Below are 20,109 nucleotides of genomic sequence, written 5' to 3'. Positions count from 1 at the left end.
AACATCAGAAAATTTCTTTCTGCTGTAAAAACACTTTTATCTTTGCAATGACTTGAGAATTAGGCTCTTTCTTGCTTGATGTCTTACATAGATAGCTATGGGATATAGTATAGCTTTTATTCACCGTGATACAGGGTCAAGTTAAGTCTGAAATATCACATTGTGTGCGAATGTGCATCAACGCTCCCAGATCTCTCTAAGTCTCGGTGCAGTTTCATTTCTGATCATGTATGAGGTTTTGACATTGCTGCCTTTGACACTGTATTGAGCATCTGTTTATTGGCACTACGTGCAAAATGTCAAGGGACAGAGAATCTTAGTGATGGAGAAGATCTAGGAGCCTGTTTAGGCCCAACTCTTACTCTGAACAGGCACCTTTGTCTGTCTTCCTCCTCATCTTTGTAAAAATTCAAATCCGACCTGTCACTCCCGCACCTTAAATTCTGTGACGCTCCCCAGCTATCTGTAGAACCAAGTTCCCGCCCCTTCGGTTGACGTGTCACACCCCATGTAGTCTGTACCATCCCACCTTCCCTGTCCCCTTTACTGATGTTCTGTGTTACCAGGAGAGGGAATAGATTCCAAGGGAGAGAGTTAGTTCGGAGTCTGGAAGACCTGGGTTAAGATCCTGCCTTCCTTCATCAGCTCTGACTCTGTGAACTTGTACAGATTATTTAATATTTCTGAGCCTCCCTTTCCTTCTCTGTAACAGGGGAATGGAAATTCTCACCTCACAAAGTTGTAGTAAGCATTACATGGAATAAGGTGTGGGAGGTGCCCACCTGAGGTTTTCTTAAGTTCAATTAAATGTGTGGGCTCACAACACAACTGCAGGCCACGTTTCGCGCCTTCGGGGCGGTGGCAGGAGTTTGCCTCAGCAGAGGGCCTGCGGCAGTCCAAGCAAATGGCAGGTCACATACCCCTCTGGGGACTCTCGTCTCCCCATGTGACACAGTTCCAGGTACAAAGTGCAAGATTCATATCTGGCAGGTGCAGGAGCTACCCTGAGAAGAAGCCTCATGCCCTACACAGCCAATAGCTCTTGTGATAATTCTTTGGCATAGTTTCTAGGGTTCCCCATGAAGACCTGCATTCAGGGAAGTTTAAAGCGTGGCATCCTCATCTAATATTTACAGCTCATTCAAACTTCCTCCTCGTCCAGATGCGATATACCAATCAAGGATAATTTTTACCATAGTCAGCGCTGCCTAGCAAAATAATCAATGCCTACCATCTACCTGGCTTCCAGGGTAACAGGTCTAGGTGGTTAAACCAAAGGTCAGATTCTCAAGCAAAGGAAAATATTTGTTAACCCTTTCATCCGAGTATGCTGCAGACCCAACCAGGGGCCTCACATGTTATAGTTATCCACGCATGCTAGTTCATTCCTTTATTTAAGAGCTTACACTGTGAGTCAGGCACTGTGTCTGACACCAGGACTCCAGTGGCAAGTTAAACATATATGGTGCCTGTCTTCATATTGTTTCCTACACCTGGGACGCCCTTAGTTCCTTTCAGTGCCTGGAGAACTCCTATTCATCCTTCAAAGGTCAGCTCAGATGTTACCTCTTCTCTGAAGTCCAGCGGCACTCTACTTCCCTAGCACTTTGTACATATTGCCCTGAATTCATGGATTGGTTTTGCGAGTCCACGAATCCCCTAAAGTAATATGCAGATTTTGTGTGCAGGTGGGAATGTATGTTTGAAGAAAGGGGCTAACGCTTTCATCGGATTTTCAAAGGGGTCTGAGCCATCCCCTCCCTTTCCCCCGTCAACTCCCAAGAATTTAGGACTGCTGCTCTGTTATGAGCATCTATTATATTCTGGATTTGTTATTTGTTCATAGATGTATATTTCCCACTAGAATATGAATACCTTGACAAAGGGACTGTATGTACTAATATTTTGTGTCGGCAGAATGCCTGACTCCTAGTAGTGGACTTCTAGAAAGTGTATGTTGAAAGAATCGATTCTTAATCTCCTTCATAGACTCAGCAATTTGAATGATGCTAATGGTGCAGCATTTCCTAATTTAAAAGGGAACGTTCTTGCTTCTATTAAACTAAAATCAGCCTTTCTTGTTCCTACTTCTGTCCTCTGGAGTTAAACTTAAATGTCTACCCTCTTCCATGTTATAATTGCCCTTTTATGAGACTCAGAGTTGATTGGGGAAATCAAAGAAAAAGGGTTCATGTGAGGGAATCATTTAAAAACGATACATTTGCATCTTAAATATTTTCATTTAAAACATGCAAATGTACATTAACTTACTAGTATTTTAGTATGGAACTAATATCTTTTTGTTGAATATGAGTCTGCTGCTGTGGACTCTTTTAGCTTTTTTCACTTATGCCATCCTAAATTCATTATCCAGAGTTTCCAGTTTAGGTTTCTTTAAAGTGGAACGAGAAGTTAGACACTGAAGCAGTCTGATTGCAGAATTCTTCTAGATTTTTATTCTTTCCCCCTCGCCTCAGTTTTTTTATAGTTGTATCTCCCACATTCCACCACTGATTTTGTTTTTTAATAACTGACTTTCCTCTTCTCTGAAATGTTTAGCTTTCAGAGGAATAGCAACTCATATTTCCTTGGTTTACATGTTTGATTAAATTATGTAACTAAAATAACATGTTTGATTAAATTATGTAACTAAAAAAACATGCATAAGTGGCATAAACAGGTCTGTGATCAAATACAGTTGATCCTTAGCAGGCAAATGGTCCAGTCGATTGGAGCAGAAGTGAGCAAGTATTCAGGGTGCTTTAAGCTTTCACAATATTCAAAGGCATTAGGAAGACCAGAAGCATGCTTGTATTCTGGCTTTTTTTTTTTTTTTTCAGGATAAATTATTTTGAAATGTCCTCATCATCCTGCCCACATTTCTTCACCCCTTAGACCAATTGAGATTAAAATAGAGGTAAATTTAGATTAAATCTTCCCAATTTAGATTAAAATAGAGGTAAACCATGGAAACGTCTCAGGTGTCTATATTTCTACAGGAAAAAAATGAAACCATTAAAACAAAAACTGGGAGCAAATATAAGGGGCTACTTAATTGTAAGGATGTTCTAAGCATAAATAATAATGACAGAGTGGAGCTTAATTTCTCTTCCCTTGAGTGTGGCCTGGATTTAATGACTCACTTCCAAACAATAGAGTGTGCAAAGGCAGAAATAGGAGCTCTGCTAGTGGAGGAACCTTGCAGATGCCACCTTAACCGAGTGATCAAGGTTGACATCCCCAGGGATAAGTCATACTGATACAGTGTCTTCTCTGGGTTTGGTGTGATGAGAAGTCACCTCAGTGGTAGACATCCCCCAAACCCATAGTCTCAGTCTAATCTTGAGAAAATACCAGACAAACTCAAGTGAGGGATATTCTGTAAAATACCTGACCAGTGCTCTTCAAAAATCTCAAGGTCCTGAAAAACAAGGAAAGACTGCCACAGAGCAGAGGAGATGAGGGAAACATGATGACTAAATGCAGTGTGTTGTGAATTGGATCCTGGAACAGAAAAAGAGGACTTTAGTGGAAAAACTAGGGGGATCCAGATAAAGTCAGTAGTTTTGACAAACCCTCCCTGGTTATGTAAGATGTTAACATTAGGGAAAGCTGGGTGAAGTATATATGAGAACTATTTGTACTACCTTTGTAACTTTTCTGTAAACGTAAAATTATACCAAAATAAAAAGTTTATAGAAAATAGTAATGAGAGAAATCACAGAAGAAAGGGTTGTATGATTTGAAATTTAAGACATGTTAATCAAATTAGAGGCAATAACACTGGAAAAATATTTGTCACAGATTTTAGACAAAGGACTGATATTCTTAATATAGAATATACTTGTACAATTTAATAAGAACATACTAACATCTCACTGGAAAATAGCCATTGATCGTAATTCACAGAAGAAACACAGTGGCGACTAAATATGAAAGCCAGTTCAATCTCACCAGTAATTAAAGAATTGCCAGTTACAGCAGTATTGAGAACACTTTCACCAATTAACATGGAAAAATGATAGTGTTCAATTCTGAAAAAAGTAAGTGGAAGAATCATGGATTGGTATAGCCTTTCTGGAAAGCAGTTTGTCAATATAGGAATTGAGTTTAAAACATATGCACATTGGGACTTCCCTGGTGGCGCAGTGGTTGAGAATCTGCCTGCCAGTGCAGGGGACACGGGTTTGAGCCTTGGTCCGGGAAGATCCCACATGCCGTGAAGCAACTAAGCCCACGCGCCACAACTACTGAGCCTGCGCTCTAGAGCCTGTGAGCCACAACTACTGAGCCCGCGTGCCACAGCTACTGAAGCCCGCGCGCCTAGAGCCCGTCCTCTGCAACAAGAGAAGCCACCGCAGTGAGAAGCCCGCGCACCACAACAAAGAGTAGCCCCCGCTCGCAGCAACTAGAGAAAACCCGCGCGTAGCAACAAAGAACCAATGAAGAACCAACGCAGCCAAAAATAAATTAATTAATTAATTTAAAAAAAATGCGCATCGTTTGTGCATGTAATGTCACACTTACAAGATTTCTTTCCCAAGGAAATAATCAGATCTGTATACAAATTTTCTAGGACTGTTCCTCTCAGGGTTGTTGATAATGAAATACTCAAAACCCAAATATCTAACAGTGAGGGAATGATCTAAAAAGTTTTGGCATACCTATGGAATAGAATGCAGTCATTAAGTATCATGATATAGCTAAATAAAACAATGAAAGCAAGATACAGTTTGTGTATTTCCTCTGATCCCAGACTGTGTGCCTGTGTACAGCTGTCTCTCTTGAAAGGCTGGCAAAGAAATACAGTCATGTAAAAAAATAGCTACCTGTCCTTGGGTGGTAAAGAAAGGATTTTTTTTTTTTAATTTTATTGGAGTATAGTTGATTTACAATGTTGTGTTAGTTTCAGGTGTACAGCAAAGCGAATCAGTTATACATATACATATATCCACTCTTTTTTTAGAAACTTTTCCCATATAGGCCATTACAGAGTATTGAGTGGAGTTCCCTGTGCTCTACAGTAGGTCCTTATTAGTTATCTGTTTTATATATAGTAGTGTGTGTATGTCAATCCCAGTCTTCCAATTTATCCCTCCCCCCCCCTTATGATAACCATAAGTTTGTTTTCTACATCTATTTCTGTTCTGTAAATAAGTTCATTTGTGCCCTTTTTTTTAGATTCCACATATAAGCGATATCATATGATATTTGTCTTAGGAATAAGTGAAGTAAGTCTGACTTACTTCACTCGGTATGACAATCTCTAGGTCCATCCAAGGATGGTTTTTATTTGCTTTATACCTCCCTGCGTTTTCAAAATTGTCTATAGTGAGTATATATTACTGGTGCCATCAGGGGCAAAAATAACACTGCAAGTAATGTGGTTGATGAGTTTCTTTCATCCTTTATGCTGATTTAGTTGAGAGAACGTCACAGTTCCATTTTGTCCTGTAAAGCATTGTTTTCCTCTTTCCACTAGGAAGCTCCTGAGACTGCTCCCCCTGCCACAGGAAAACTGGGGTGCTCTGGTTGACGAGTGGTGTTGCCATGCCAACCCCTTTGCTAATAAGCCACTTCATCCACAAGAGAATGACTGTTTCACTGGAGACTGTTTCTTCTTGGTGAACTTAAGACATGATTCACAGCAGCCGAGACCTGCAGTAGCCCCAGTGGAGACGCGCTGTCTTTCTTCCGAGAACCATTTAAAAATGGTAATGTATCTTTCAAAATAAATGCTCATTTAGAGGTCGGTTTAGAAAACTGCTTTCTCCAGTCTTTTCTTCATTCAGGGCATGTGACAGACAGTTCTAAAGACCAAAATCCATGATTTTCAGTTGCCTTCATCATCCAGCTCTGCTCTTTTGTTATGGAAAAAGCTTGTGGCCTTAAACCAAAACAGCCACGGGAGCGGGAGGAAGAAGGGGAAGAGGACTTCTTCCCGCGTAGACTTTGGGAATGTTACCGTTTTACAAACCAAAATGCCCTCCTTCCTTGCTTTTAGGACAATATTCCGTCATCCATGTGCATTTTATCCTCACAGTCTGATTTAAATTAAATGTGTTCTTTGCCTTCAAGATATGTACTGTCCTGATAGGTCCAGGTATTTTCCTGTGTCTGCCCCTAGTCTAGACTTCTGCTGGTGTCATACAATCAGATGCCATCAAGGCAAAAGAGGAAGTGGAGGAGCCCAAGCGTGGAAATAAAGCTCGGACTGCAGGCTCCAAGCTGATGCTTAATGAGCGAGGTCAGGCAGTTCCTCTCAAAGTTGCTGGAGGGAGAAGGCCATTTCCTCTCACTGCAGAGAACAGGTGGTTTACCTTATTTTAAAAGAAAATCAGTGCCATTGACTTGGCCCTTGTGAGAAATCATTCCCTGGATGGCAAGTCAATACTGATGTGATTTAAAAAGTTAAGAAAATCATTGCCAGAGAACCTTCATTTTAACATCTGATTATTGGTAGGAACAAAAGCATTGTGTGTTAAGTTTCATTTAGAACTCATTTAATTTTTGTAATGAGAACTGAGCCACTCTAGGAAACACGCAGCAGTCCGCAGCTCTTAGGTTGTCAGCTAGTTTATAGAACTATTTTCTAATTTGCGGGAGATTAAGGAAGTTTGTCAAATATCGAGGTTAAGCTGTTATCTGTTTACATTATGTAAGTATCTCATCTTTCACCATAAACACAAATCCCTTTACCTTTAGGTTTATTTAAAATTATAGTAGTTTACTGTCTCTCGCTCTCCTTCTCTCCCCCAACTCTTTCTCTGTATGTATCTTTACCTTTAGTAAAATCATAACCATTCATATTTCCTTTGATCTCCACTGCTTTTCAGTGTGTATATGTGTGTGTGTATTAGATAATATACATTAGATAAAATGTATGTATATATTCTAATGTATATATATATGTATATATATATGTATAAGAATACCCCCCACAAATTCTAGGGCTATAGCCTTCTATATTTTTAAAAGATAAATGGTAAGCACATAATATAAATCTATGGTTTAGTTATATTTAATATGGTTATAGTAAAATTATATTTTAATCTAAATTTCTGTACTAGTACTTTATGTTTTGTGTATTTTGACTTTCATTTTTATGATTAAGGTATAAATTTTTAAAATGTTTGGAAGGTACGAGAAGGGGAGTGGGAAAGATTAAATAAGAAAAACCGTGAGTTTCCTTCTTTCAGATGAGCTCTGCATTCTGTATGGGAGTAGATTCCTCACATTTATGTCTTTATCAGTTATATGATGCCATTTATAAGAATTCCTCTTAATTGTGAACAACCATCCCACGTGTTAAAGGAAGACCCTTCATATTGAGACATTACAGTTTTTTAAGTATCAAGGAGACTGTGGGAAATTATCGTCATGACAAGCTGCTGTTAACAAGATTGTTTTCAAGTTAACCTAGATGAAAGTTTCACTTTAATTGCATATTGCTGCAGTTGAAAGAATATGCCTGTGACCAAAATAGTAACATAAATTTGGAGGGACTCCTTAAACAGTACTCTCAAGGGTCTTGTGGGAACAAGGCTTCTCTGTGCTATTGAAAACCTGTTTCTCATATCACCCCGTCTAGCCATCTAGCAGGGTTTTGAAATGTCACATGGTGACACAGCATCCTAATGGTATCTCTTGGGAAACGTTTTTTTGGCGAGACAATATCAAGGGTCCTTAGAAATGGAAGCAACACAAAGGAAAATAAAAACGAGGACCGGAGGCTGATTCACCTCTCCGAGCCGCGGTGCCATCTCGCAGATATATTGATTTAATTAGTCCACAACAACGTCTGTCTTTCATGTTTGCTCTGTAGAGTTCCTACACTGCTAGGCTGCTTCTTTGCGCAACTCGCTTTATTATTTCCTTTAAGCGCAGGTCAAGAAAAATGCACTGCAAAGCAGAGTTTCTCTTTAACAGAATTAAAAGCATTGTAATATGCTAATTTAAAAGGTCAAGACTGTTTAGCTTATCAGACATTAATGGTGCATTCTGTGTGTATTCTGAGTGTTTGGTAGGAGTCATTTCTGCCTCTGCTTGTGAGAGATTATAAAAATCTATTTTAATTGTGGAAAGGGATTTTAAGAGATAACTCACCTCACCATGAGAAATGTATATTTAGTTCTGCTTAAGGAGTATTTGACAATGAATTACTCCAAAGCATATCTCTTGAACTAAAATATTCATAAATGACAAAGAAACAGCATAAACAAAGTCCAACACTTATTCCTTTCCTTGAATAACCCCGTATGTGTACAGTGTGTTATTTGTGCCTCTGTGAACGTGACAGTATATATCTTTGCTTTTCAAAAGACATCTACTGAATATTTGTTATTTCACAATATTTTTCATTTCACCAACATAATAAAAATTTTGCATCTTACAACAGGTTGATAAAGGTGGCACCTCAATCTTTTATAAGATTCATATTATTATTCTAGACGAAAGTATAGCCACACTGATGACTTCAACCTATATTTTAAAGAACAAGTGAAATTGAACATTGGTATTTTAGCTGGCGAGCATGACTAACAGTTTTACCTTTTTTTTTGGTTATTTGTTTGTCTTGTTAAATCCATGAGGGTCTCTCTTTTTTTTGTTTTTCTTAGAATAACGTGTTGAGCTTTGTAAACGTTCCCAAATGTAAAAAATAGAATTATGAACTTCCGTATACCAGTCATCTTGATTCATAAAGTATGCTTCATCTGCCCATTTTATTGTTAGTTTTTCGCTGAAGTGCTTTAAAGCAAATCCCAGACATTATGTCATTTCACCCCATATGGATTGTTCTTTTTCACATGAACACAGTGTCATTTTCACACCAGACAAAATGAACACTCGATGGTACAATACCAGACCATATACAGATTTTACAAATTTTATTAGAAGTATCTTCTGATGTCAGTAAAATTTGTTTGAATCAAAATTCACACATTTGGTTGTTTGAGGTAATTTGTTTTTTTATTGATCAGATTTTAAAATCCTGATTACCCATGTGTTGAAAAGGTAGAATTTTATTTTAAAAACCAACCAACAAAACCCACTTCTTCCGCTTCATTGAAAGACAAAGCAAAATGTGCTATAAGAGCAATAATAAATGAAATACATAACAGCACCTGACAAAAAATTTTTTGCTTCGAACAGAAAAATCCCTTCTTCTTAAGCATTGCTACTCCAATAACCTGTATTAGTTTTTAGTAAAGCCCTTAGTATTTGGTAAGATTTAATGAGGATGGTCTGATTTAACTTGTACGAAATAGCATCCTTTAAAAAGTGTCTTTAATACCAATTTGGAGCCATACAGATAGATTTTATTGTAAGAAAGCATGAAACTGCCAAAATGTGAAACTTTACAGTTGAGCATGCTTGGTTTCTAAGCTGTCGTCTTCCTGTAACCTTGCCTGGACCTAAACAAATTGGCACCTGCCTTGGTTCCTATGTCTGTGGCTTTTGACTTTTTTTTTTGACCTCTAACTAAAGTAAGAGCTATATAATAATTTTTTTACATTAAGATCTGATAATGCACACACAGAGAGACAGATGCACCTCAAGTAGATGTTTCTTAAAGAACTACTTACACTATGTTTGAAGCACGGTGATATTTTCTGTTCTATTCTATTTCATATTTCTTTAAAAACTCAGGGTGTCACCCACTGAATTGATTCTATGAATTAGTTTGGAAAACACTTGGCATAGTGCTTAGGAAGCATAAGCTGTAGCATCAAAGGGACCTGGATTTAAATATCAGCTCTATTAGTTACTAGCAGCACATCCAGACAAAAAACTCTATACCTTTGTGGGAAGGTATGGGTTTTCTGCCCATTTCTTGAATGAAGTGTGCCAAAAGTGTATTTTATTTACGTAACATCTGCCTAGCAGTTACCCATGTGCCAGGGAGAGTGTTTTACAGCACTCCGTTTTAGATCCTAATAAACAGCTCTGTGAGTTAACACTACTGTCGATTTCATCTTACAGATGAAGAAACCAAAACAGGTTAATTAACTTGCCCATGGTCACATGTCTAGTAAGTAACAGAGCTGGGATTTGAACTTAGGAAGTCTGGCCCCAGACTCCAGGCTCTTAACCACCATGATATTAATTATAATATCATCTCCTATAACAAACTATAAGTCAGTAAGATTTTTTTTATTAAGGTGTAATGGACATTTTACTACTTTTAGGTGTACAACATAGCGATTCAGTATTTGTATTTACTTCAAAATGATCATGACAATAAGTTTAGTTGACATCCATCACCATACTTAGTTACAGAACTTTTTTTTCTTGTGATGAGAACTTGTAAGATTTACTAAGGCAACTTTCAAGTATGCAATACAGTATTGTTAACTACAGTTGCCATACTGTACATTACATCCCCATGACTTATTTTATAAGTAGTTTGTACCTTTTGACTACCTTCACTCATTTTTGCCCACTCCTGCCAACCTCTGTTCTGTATGTCTAAAAGATTAGTCTTTTGTTTTCTTAATAATTAGGTGACTGCTAGCTGTTTTAATCTGTATCCCCAGTGATAAAGTTGGATTTTCAAAGTTTAACAATGTTTCAGGAATTTGTTCCAGAATGCTATCTTTCCAGGTACAATGCATATCTTAAATGGAAAGATAGAATTATATGAATGGGTTAGGTATTTTTAACTTCCAATGGTGATTATGAATTATAGATTACTTTTACATACATTGCACTGGACTAGGAGTCAAAATAATATAGGTTCAAGTTCTAATTCTTCTGTTTTCTGGACACATGAGTTGGAGCAAGTCACCTAACCTTTGTCACTCTGCCTTTGTTGCCCACCATCTGCCTATTCTAAATGATGTTTGGAGGTGCTTTTTAGAAATGTAAGATGCTTCTTGTTCAAATTACTTGGCAACGTGTAGATTATCAGGAGGTGACTAGTTTGGAAAAATCATTCTGTTCATTTTGTCTTTAGACTTGAAAAAAGTGATCTCTGTGCATGTGAATTATGCATACAAGCTAAATGTATTCCCAGTATTTAGTAGATGGCAAAATAAAATGTAAAGTTCAATGTATACTCTAGAGACGATGTTAAAATTATATATTCCTTTTAAGAAAAGCTGAATGACATTTAAATGACATTTTTCTGTTCTACAGAAACCAAAGGCAAATACCAAAGTAATTTGTAAGCGTTGCAAGGTAATGTTGGGAGAGACTGTGTCATCAGGTAAGAATTTCATAATAAAAAAGCCAAAATGATTGCCTTCTTGTTAAAAAAAAAAAAAAACGGTAGAAGGAGATTTTATAGTCAATATATATGAAAGACGACTAATGCATGTTGTAGAACTGATGCTTTTAAAAATAGAAATCAACTAATATATCATCCAATATGCCAAGAAGTTTGTGTATTTTGACCTTTGTAAGTACATAGTACTGAGTTTTAAGCATTAAGAAGTTGGGTCATTTTCAATATTTCATATCTTCTTTGTAGATATAAAGCAATAGTATAAAGCTTGTACTTGGGTCTATCTTAAAGAAGATTGGAGCTTTTTTCTTAGTACAGCTCCACAGTCAGAAGAATTGGTCACCAGAGATGATGGAGGAGATGCTTTTCCTGGCTGTTGTCTGCCTCAGGGCTGTGTTTTGAGGCTTGGAGGTTGGGGGTGCAGAGAACCTGTTGAAACATTCTGAGTTTTATACTCTCTTCCTTGTTCTTTTTTTTCCAATAGCGTTAATTATATTTTACATAAAGCCTATGTTATACCACTTTCCAATATAATAATGAAATCCTGATAATTAAAATGCATCACTCTTTAAAGATATGGTTTAAAAATGTCTAGAGAGCTACAGCATGCTGTGTTAGCTTTGTGGGTGAAGAATAATTGTTTTTAATAGAATTAATTAGAAGATGTGAGTTAAATGAAACTATTGTACTCAAGGGAAGGCAGATGGTGGCATTTTTTTGTTTGTTTTTTAAGCTCATCAGAGTCTCATAACTTGCTCTGAGAGAACAGAAAAGGAAGAATGAGTAGTAGTAAAGGATGCCACCCTCAATGTCATTTTTGGAGAATGAAAACAAGTCCCTTAAGCAATGACTTAGAAAATCTTAAGGCTTCCAGTTTAAATAAGGTGAATTGATTTTTTTCATGCTTTTCTCTCCTCCCTGAAGCCCAGTTAAAATGTCAGTTAAGGAATAAAAAAAAGAAGGACATCCACAGAGACAAAGAGAAATGGGGAGGAAACAGTGATGTGAAATAGAGGTGTAAGCAAACTTTTTTTGGAAGCTGTAGAGCTGAGACGGGTAGGAACACACTTGGCAGTGTGGAGGAAGCTGCAACCTTGGTGTCTGCAGAAGACCATTTAGATAAGGAGTGAGCCAGTTCTCACTGTAGATCCCCAGAACTGGCCAGAGTTTAGAGGTAGCAGGTAAGAGGGACATGGGCCTGAGAGCAGGATGATTAATGCAAAGTTTGTATATGGAGCCATAAGATTCCTAAGACTCTTTCTCCGCTTGCAACTTGCTTATGCTCTCAAGGTAGGAGATTGGAGCAGCCTTTCTTGGAATAAGGGAATGGAAGTGTACTAACCAGAGTAAAGATCTGCAGACACTGATTCTCAGGGGTCGTGTAACAGCAAAAAAATGAGCTTATATTCAGCCATCCTACTCTCAACAAGCCTCATATCTACACACAAGAGCTCCCTCTCAGCATTTTACTACCTTACACTTAAATCTGAATAGATTGCTGAGAATCAGTAAATGTTAAAAAGAGTCCAAAGCAAATAAATAATCAAGTAAACAGAGTAGACGCATTGAGAAGAAACAAATTATGTATAAAACAGAAGAAAATATTTTTAAAAACCATAATGTCCTTGGAGAAATGAAATAATATTATCTCTATAATTTGGAGAATGTCGAATTAAAGATGTAATAGCTTGAAAAAACTAACCAAAGGACTGGAAAATAAAATTAAGGAACTATTTTAGAAATAAGGACCAAAAGACAGAGGTTGAAAATTGGAAAGGAAATTTCAAAAAAATGATCATGTAAGTTTCCTGAGGATAGGAATATTGTCTATCTCATTTATCATGATAACCACAGTACTTAGATCAGTATCTGGCACATAGTGGGTACCCAGTAAATATTTGTTGAATAAGTGAATGAATTGAGCCTTTTAGGGCATCCAATATCTAGCTAGGAGAAATTCTAGAAAGAGAGAATAGAGACAACAGGGTGGGGGAAATTATCAAAGAACAAAAATACCAAAAACACATTAAAAAGGTATTTCCCAGAGCTAGGGCTTAAGTTTCTCAACTGAAAGAGCCCACTAAGTGTCTCATATAATTAATGGAGGGGTGACAGGGAAGCTACTTAAAGCCACGTAATTGAGTGATTTCCAAACGCCAAGGATGAAGTTTCTAGAGAGAAAAAAGCAGGTAATGTACAAAGGATTAGGAATTAGAATGGCACTGAACTTCTTAATAGCGGTGTTGAAAGCTAGAAGACAATGAAGAATGCCCTCATAATTTAGAAGGAAAAAGATTTTCAACCCAGAATAATTCAGTAGACAGTCAAACTGTCAGTCAAGGATGAAGATTATAAATACACATTTGGAAATACAGGGTCTCAAAACATGGACCTCAAAGTTATATTTTCCTTAGGAATCTACCATAGGGTATGCATCATCAAAACTAGGGATTTAACCTCAGAAGAGAAAGTGTGGGATTTGGGGAACAGATCGTCCAACACAGGAGAATGAGATAAGGAAGTCCCAGGGTGAGGGATGGACAGCAGGCGTTACAGCCTGGATTGAAGCAAGGGGAGAGAAATTGTAATAAAGGCTTTTTCAGTTATACACTGAAACTGGTAAATTTGTTGAATGGTTTGACCACATGTAACAAATAATCTTGAGACAAGCCATCTCATCATATGGGAAGAATTAACTAAAGGTGTTTGGAAAAACTAAACACATGAAAAAGAAAGCAGTTATGCGCTGCAGGAAAACAGAAGATTGAACAAAAAAGGAAGCACTTCCATGGTATCATTATGGTCACAACAATGTGAACACTGAATATCAATTTAACCAAAAATCTTTATGATGCAATATATAAGTATATTAGGAGGTCATTGTATGTGAATATGTGCGTGGGGTGATGTAAGAGAGCTATATCCACATCTACTCTAAAAGTAAATTAGTAGGACGCCAATTCCAAAAATGGTGGCATAAAGAGAATGGATAGTTCTACTCTGTAGGAAACAAGTACTGAACTGTACAAGTTCAGAAGAACAGCTACTAGAAAATAACCAAAATGAAGCAATGATTTGAGAGGTGTAGTTATCAAAAACTGCTACTGCCTTGGGTTAGAAGGGCAAATTTGTGACCTTTTTTGCTTGGGATCATTGTCATACTTCACATGCCCCCCCAAACTTGGGCAGGAAAAAAAACACAGCTTTATTATCTATAGGTGGTAGGTTTGGTTCAGGGTAGGCAAAGGAGAAAGTAGAAATTTAAGAGGGATATTTTGGAAGCAAGAGGGCCGTGGAGGGGCTGAGCTGATAACTTCTTAACCCGGCTCTGGCTGATTGCAAAACTATACATGCATACAATAGATGCCAGGGAGTCCAATAAGAATTGAAAGCTTGGGGAGACCAGAAAATTTGCTGTGCCTTGGATTGCATTCCTCAATTCACACACAACCTGGGCAGCAGAAGATGGAAGCCATAATGGCTTGAGGCATTTGAGCAGAACCTCTCGCCAAATTTGCGTACAACCAAACTGTGCAGAGATAGTGAATACTCTCTAGGGAGTCAAGCTAAACAAAATAGAACTGAGCAGAGACATTTGTGACTACACACCGTGGGAAGACATATTTCCCGGTTTAAGTCCAAGCTTGGTAATTGACCTATAAACCAATTACCCTTAAAAGGACAAAGCAAGGGACTTCCCTGGTGGCACGGTGGTTAAGAATCCGCCTGCCAATGCAGGGGACACAGATTCGGACACAGGTTCGAGCTCTGGTCCAGGAAGATCCCACGTGCCGCGGAGCAACTAATCCCGTGCACTGTAACTACTGAGCCTGCACTCTAGAGCCCACGAGCCACAGCTACTGAGCCCGTGTGCCACAACTACTGAAGCCCACACACCCTAGAGCCTGTGCTCTGCAACAAGAGAAGCCACTGCAATGAGAAGCCCGTGCACCACAACGAAGAGTAGCCCCCGCTTGCCACAGCTAGAGAAAGCCCGTGCGCAGCAACGAAGACCCAACACAGCCAAAAATAAATAAATAAAAATAAATTAATTAAAAAAAAAAGGACAAAATCCAGAATTGGTACAATGTATTACATACAATGTCCTACTTTCTTACAGAAATTATTAGGCATGCAGAGAAAGAGAAAGGAGTGACTCATACTCAAGGAAAAAGCAGGACTCAATAAATAGGTGCTGGGTAAGCACAAATATTAAATTAGGAGACAAAGATGTTGAAGTAGCTAATTATAAATATGGCAAAGAATTAAAAAAAACAAAAAACAAAAAACCTCTTGAGTGAACTAATAGCAAATCTCAACAAATTGGAAACTTCAGAGAATGAACCAGTTAGTAATTACAGAGCTGAAAAGTACAATAACGAAAGAAAAATTCACTAGATTACTAAAACCTCATATTTGAGGTGACAGAAGAAAAAAAATGTTGAACTTGAAGATAGATGAATAGAAATTAACCAATCCAAAGAACAGAGAAAAAATTCTCAAAATGAAGAGACTGTCAGAGATTTGTGGAACAATATTAACTGTTTCAATAAATGTGTAAGTGAAGCTGTAGAAGGTGAGGAGAAAAAGAAAGGGTCAGGGAAAAAATGTAGAAAAAAAAATGGTTGAAATCTTGTCAAATTTGGTGAAACATTTTAACTTTTGGGTCCAAGAACTACAGTGAATCTCAAGTAGGATAAACACAAAGAGCATTTCACCCAGGCACGTTGTGGTCAAACTGATAAAAGCCAGAGGTGAAGAGAGATTCTTGAAAGTAGCAAGAGAAAACAAAACATCACATATAGGGATTTCATTAAGAATTAAGGCCAACTTCTTATAGAAGTAATGACAGCCAAAATACACTAAAATGAGATATTCAAAATGCTGGGGGAGGGGCTTCCCTGGTAGCGCAGTGGTTAAGAATCTGCCTGCCAATGCAGGGGACATGGGTTTGAGCCCTGGTCCAGGAAGATCCCACGTGCCGCAGAGCAACGAAGCCCATGCACCACAACTACTGAGCCTGCTGTCTAGAGCCTGTGAGCCACAACTACTGAAGCCCACATACCTGGAGCCCGTGCTCCACAACAAAAGAAGCCACCACAATGAGAGGCCCACACACCGCAACAAAGAGTAGCCCCCGCTTGCTGCAACTAGAGAAAGCCCGTGCACAGCAACGAAGACCCAACACAGCCAAAAATAAATAAAATAAATGAATTTATTAAAAAAAAATGCTGGGAGGAAAACAAACAAGAACACCTTTCATCTAATCTATATCCAGCAAAGCTCTCCTTCAAAAATGAAGGCAAAATAAAGACATTTTTATATAAACAGATGGAAATAATGCATTACTAGCAGACAATGCTAAGGAAAGTTCTTCAGGCTGACAATGCTAAGGAAAGATATGGTAATTGGAATCCACAGGAAGGAATGAAGAGAAGATAAGTGGAAAATATGTGGGTTAATTAGCACAAAAGCAAACTCAAAAGAGGTTAGCATAAAATTGAAAACCACCTGTTCCCTGCCATTTGCCAGTTCTTTAAAAGTAGAACTTTTGATTGCTTTGAGAAGTAAGGACAGAAGTCAAAGACTACACAAAGTAAGAACCTAGTAGGTGACTGTACAAAAAATATGAGACCCTGAATGGCCGTACCATTCACCTTCACACAGTAAAGGTGAATCAGAAGTGAAACAAGCCTGTGGAATTACAGACAGGTATCAGTTCTTTGGGACATTAGGAATTTCAAATCTTTAACTTAGTCTGTGTTGGACTAGACATAATGCCATGGACCTGGGAAAATCAAATGCAAGTCACCTCTGGAGGAAAATACCTTCATTGTAAAACTCATATTACTCCCGCAAATAATTTGTCAAGTACAGTGTTTACCATACAACCAAACATAAATAAGCACACAAGTAAACAACATCCATCCACAAGAACTAACAAAAATAGCAAACAATATAAACAGACTTATGTTATTGGAATTATCAGATGTAAACTGTAAAACAACCATGCTTACTATTTTTAACAATACAAAAGACAGGTTTGAAGATATCAAAAGGAAAAGGAAACTATAACAGTAAGCATATTTGGAAAAGAATTTCTAAAAAATTTCTAAAAAATATAATTGAAATTTAAAACTCAGTGGGTAGTTTAACAGCAGGTTAGGTACAAAGTGGAGAATGAGTTAATGAACAGAAGATAGATGAGAAGAAAAATCTGTAATCCAGCACAGAGACACAAGAAGGTAAAAAATATAGAAGAGAGGGTAAGAGACATAAAACACAGAGGAGATCTAATGTATGTTTAATCAGACTTCTAGAAGGAAAAGAGAAATAGAATAGAGCATAGGCAATATTTGAAGAGATAGTTGCTGAGAATTTTGCAAAAATGACAAAGAACAACAGTTTGTAGTTTGAAGTCCAAAGAATTCTACTTAGATGAGGCCCAAGTAAGAGAAATAAAAAGAAGTCTATAGCTAGACACATCAGGGATACTGCAGAAAAATAAAAAAAAGAAAAGAAAATCTTAAAAGTAACCAAGGAAAAATGACATCACCTTCAAAGGAACAGCAGAAATGGAGGTTTGAAGACAGTGGAGTGAAGTGGAATGATAGCGTGCACAAAGGTTAAACACTGCTAACCTAGGATTTTATATCAGGAGAAAATGTCCTGATATGAAAGAATCAAGACAAAGATAAATATATTCTCTGTCAAACAAAAGCTAGGATAATTCAATTCTAATGGTCTGGTTTCTTATGAAAAGAAATTTTACCTGTATATTAAGTAAAAGAAAACGATCCCAGATAGAAGCTCTAAGTTCAAGAAGGATTGGTAAAGAAAGTGGTAAATATGTGGGTGACACTAAATGAATGTTAACTGTGTAAATCAATAATACCTTGTGGGATTAAAATTATGGAATTATAGTTTAACAACAGCTGGGACAAAAGGGATCACTTTATAATGTTAAAAGGTTCAGTTCTGCATCTAATAACATGACTTCAGAATAGTAAAGTGAAAAATTGGACTTCAAGGGGAAATGTATAAATTCATCATCATGACTCTAGATATATAATAATCTGTTAAACTTTTAAATTTGTTTTTTTGCCTTTTTCTGTGTGTTATACTGAGCAGTTGTAAACATTTATAGAAAATCTACAAGGAACAACTTGCCATCTTATTAAAACAATTAAAAAATTGTTAGCTCACCATTTTTAATGACTGTGTATAATTCTCTTGCCTAAATGTATAGTTGTTTATTTAATCCAACCATCCTCAATTTTTAGAAATTTCAGTATTTTTCCATTAATATTATAAGCACCTTAATAGATAAATGTTACCGATATCTGTGAGTATTTCTTTGAGATAAATTTTTAGGCATTTAATTATGGTGTCAAAATATGTAAACATTTTTAAGGCCTTCACCAAATGGCTTTTCAGAAATTTATTATTTGCACTCCTGACAGCAGAATGTGAGTAGGTGTATCCAGTTCTCCATATCTTCATTGCTGCTGCACTTTATCATTCAAAAATATGTTATTTATTTGATGCTGAAAAATATTTTAATTTCCATTTCATTACTAGTGAGTGAACATTTTTCATGGATTTTTTTAAAAATCCAAAATGGTTATGTTTATATTCAGTTCTATTAAATATTCAGTTTATTGTTTAAATTTTTCTGTAAATGAAGGACTCAGATAACCAGATTTGGTAACAATTGCACATTAATCGACTCAGTGAGATTCTGGGTAAATATTAACGTGAGGTTCGCAGCTTCTGTTCATGGGCTTTAGAATACTGTGATTAAAAAGCCTTTTTCAGTGACTCCTAGTTTTGTGGCTACTCTGTAGAAATGAGGAAACCAAATGACTAATTTTTAGGTGAGTGGGCTATGGCTGTGATGTGACTAGTTACTATAACCTTGCCTACGTGTGAGCAGAGTCTTGCTGCACCAGGCTCACCTGGCCACGTGCTCTGCTAAAACAACGCGGAGTTATCTGAAGTCTCAGACTGTCTCCTTGTAGTCATCATTGCTTTGTCTTCTGACACTAAGTCATTTTTGGAAAAGTTTTACTAAATGGTAACTGTACCAGTGTAACGAATATTTGGTTTGGAATGTCTTAATTTGAAACTAGCATGTCCACAACAGAAATATTAATGTATTGGGGAGATCTTTTAATATTCTTATTTTTTGTTTCTAGAAACCACTAAGTTTTATATGACAGAGATAATTATCCAGCCATCTGAAAGAAATTTTCCCATCATACCAAGGTACAAATAGCTAATTAAGTGTGTTCTGTAATTTCACATGTAAGGAAAGATAGGTATTTGGGAATTATTATGGGAATTATTTATTATAATTATTTTTTGTAAGTGATTATTTGGGAATTCATTTTTATTTATACCCCTCTTTGTTTGGAAAGGAAAAATAAAAGTCTTTGGAAAGGTTTTTAGGTAGTGGAACCAAACCACAGATATGAAAGATTTGAGGATTTATTTATGGTTTGCTTCCATAATGGTATAGACAAATGTGCTCTTATAAATCTTCTAGTTCTGAAAGTTTTTTGTGTTTCTTTTTATGTGCTAGATACCCAAGGTTTTATAATATAATCATGAATAGGTTTTTGAGTAATTATTTCTGGTTTTAATTTAACTTACTTGAAACATGGGTTAGTTTTCAAATGACTTGTGCATTTTTTTTTTTAAAGAAATTCACGTTCTTTTATTTATTTATTTATTTATTTATGACCGTGTTGAACCTTCGTTTCTGTGCGAGGGCTTTCTCTAGTTGCGGCAAGTGGGGACCACTCTTCATCGCGGTGCGCGGGCCTCTCACCATCGCGGCCTCTCTTGTTGTGGAGCACAGGCTCCAGACGCGCAGGCTC

General features: G+C 37.1%; 1 protein-coding gene across 11 annotated transcripts in view; it reads left to right on the top strand.

Moving 5' to 3' along the window:
• UBE3D (ubiquitin protein ligase E3D) overlaps positions 1 to 20,109 on the top strand; it is a 202,016-nt gene that overhangs the window by 18,298 nt on the left and 163,609 nt on the right. For all 11 annotated transcript variants that reach the window (XM_082405877.1, XM_082405878.1, XM_082405881.1 and 8 more), the window contains exons 4-6: positions 5,483 to 5,714; positions 11,140 to 11,209; positions 19,426 to 19,495. In XM_082405877.1, the coding sequence (XP_082262003.1) occupies positions 5,483 to 5,714; positions 11,140 to 11,209; positions 19,426 to 19,495 (372 nt within the window). The remainder of the gene's footprint in view (positions 1 to 5,482; positions 5,715 to 11,139; positions 11,210 to 19,425; positions 19,496 to 20,109) is intronic.

This window comes from Balaenoptera borealis (genome assembly GCF_965194805.1).
Source record: "Balaenoptera borealis genome assembly, chromosome: 9".
In the NCBI taxonomy this organism is placed as follows: Eukaryota; Metazoa; Chordata; class Mammalia; order Artiodactyla; family Balaenopteridae; genus Balaenoptera; species Balaenoptera borealis.
This window is presented reverse-complemented; position numbering and strand designations above follow the sequence as displayed.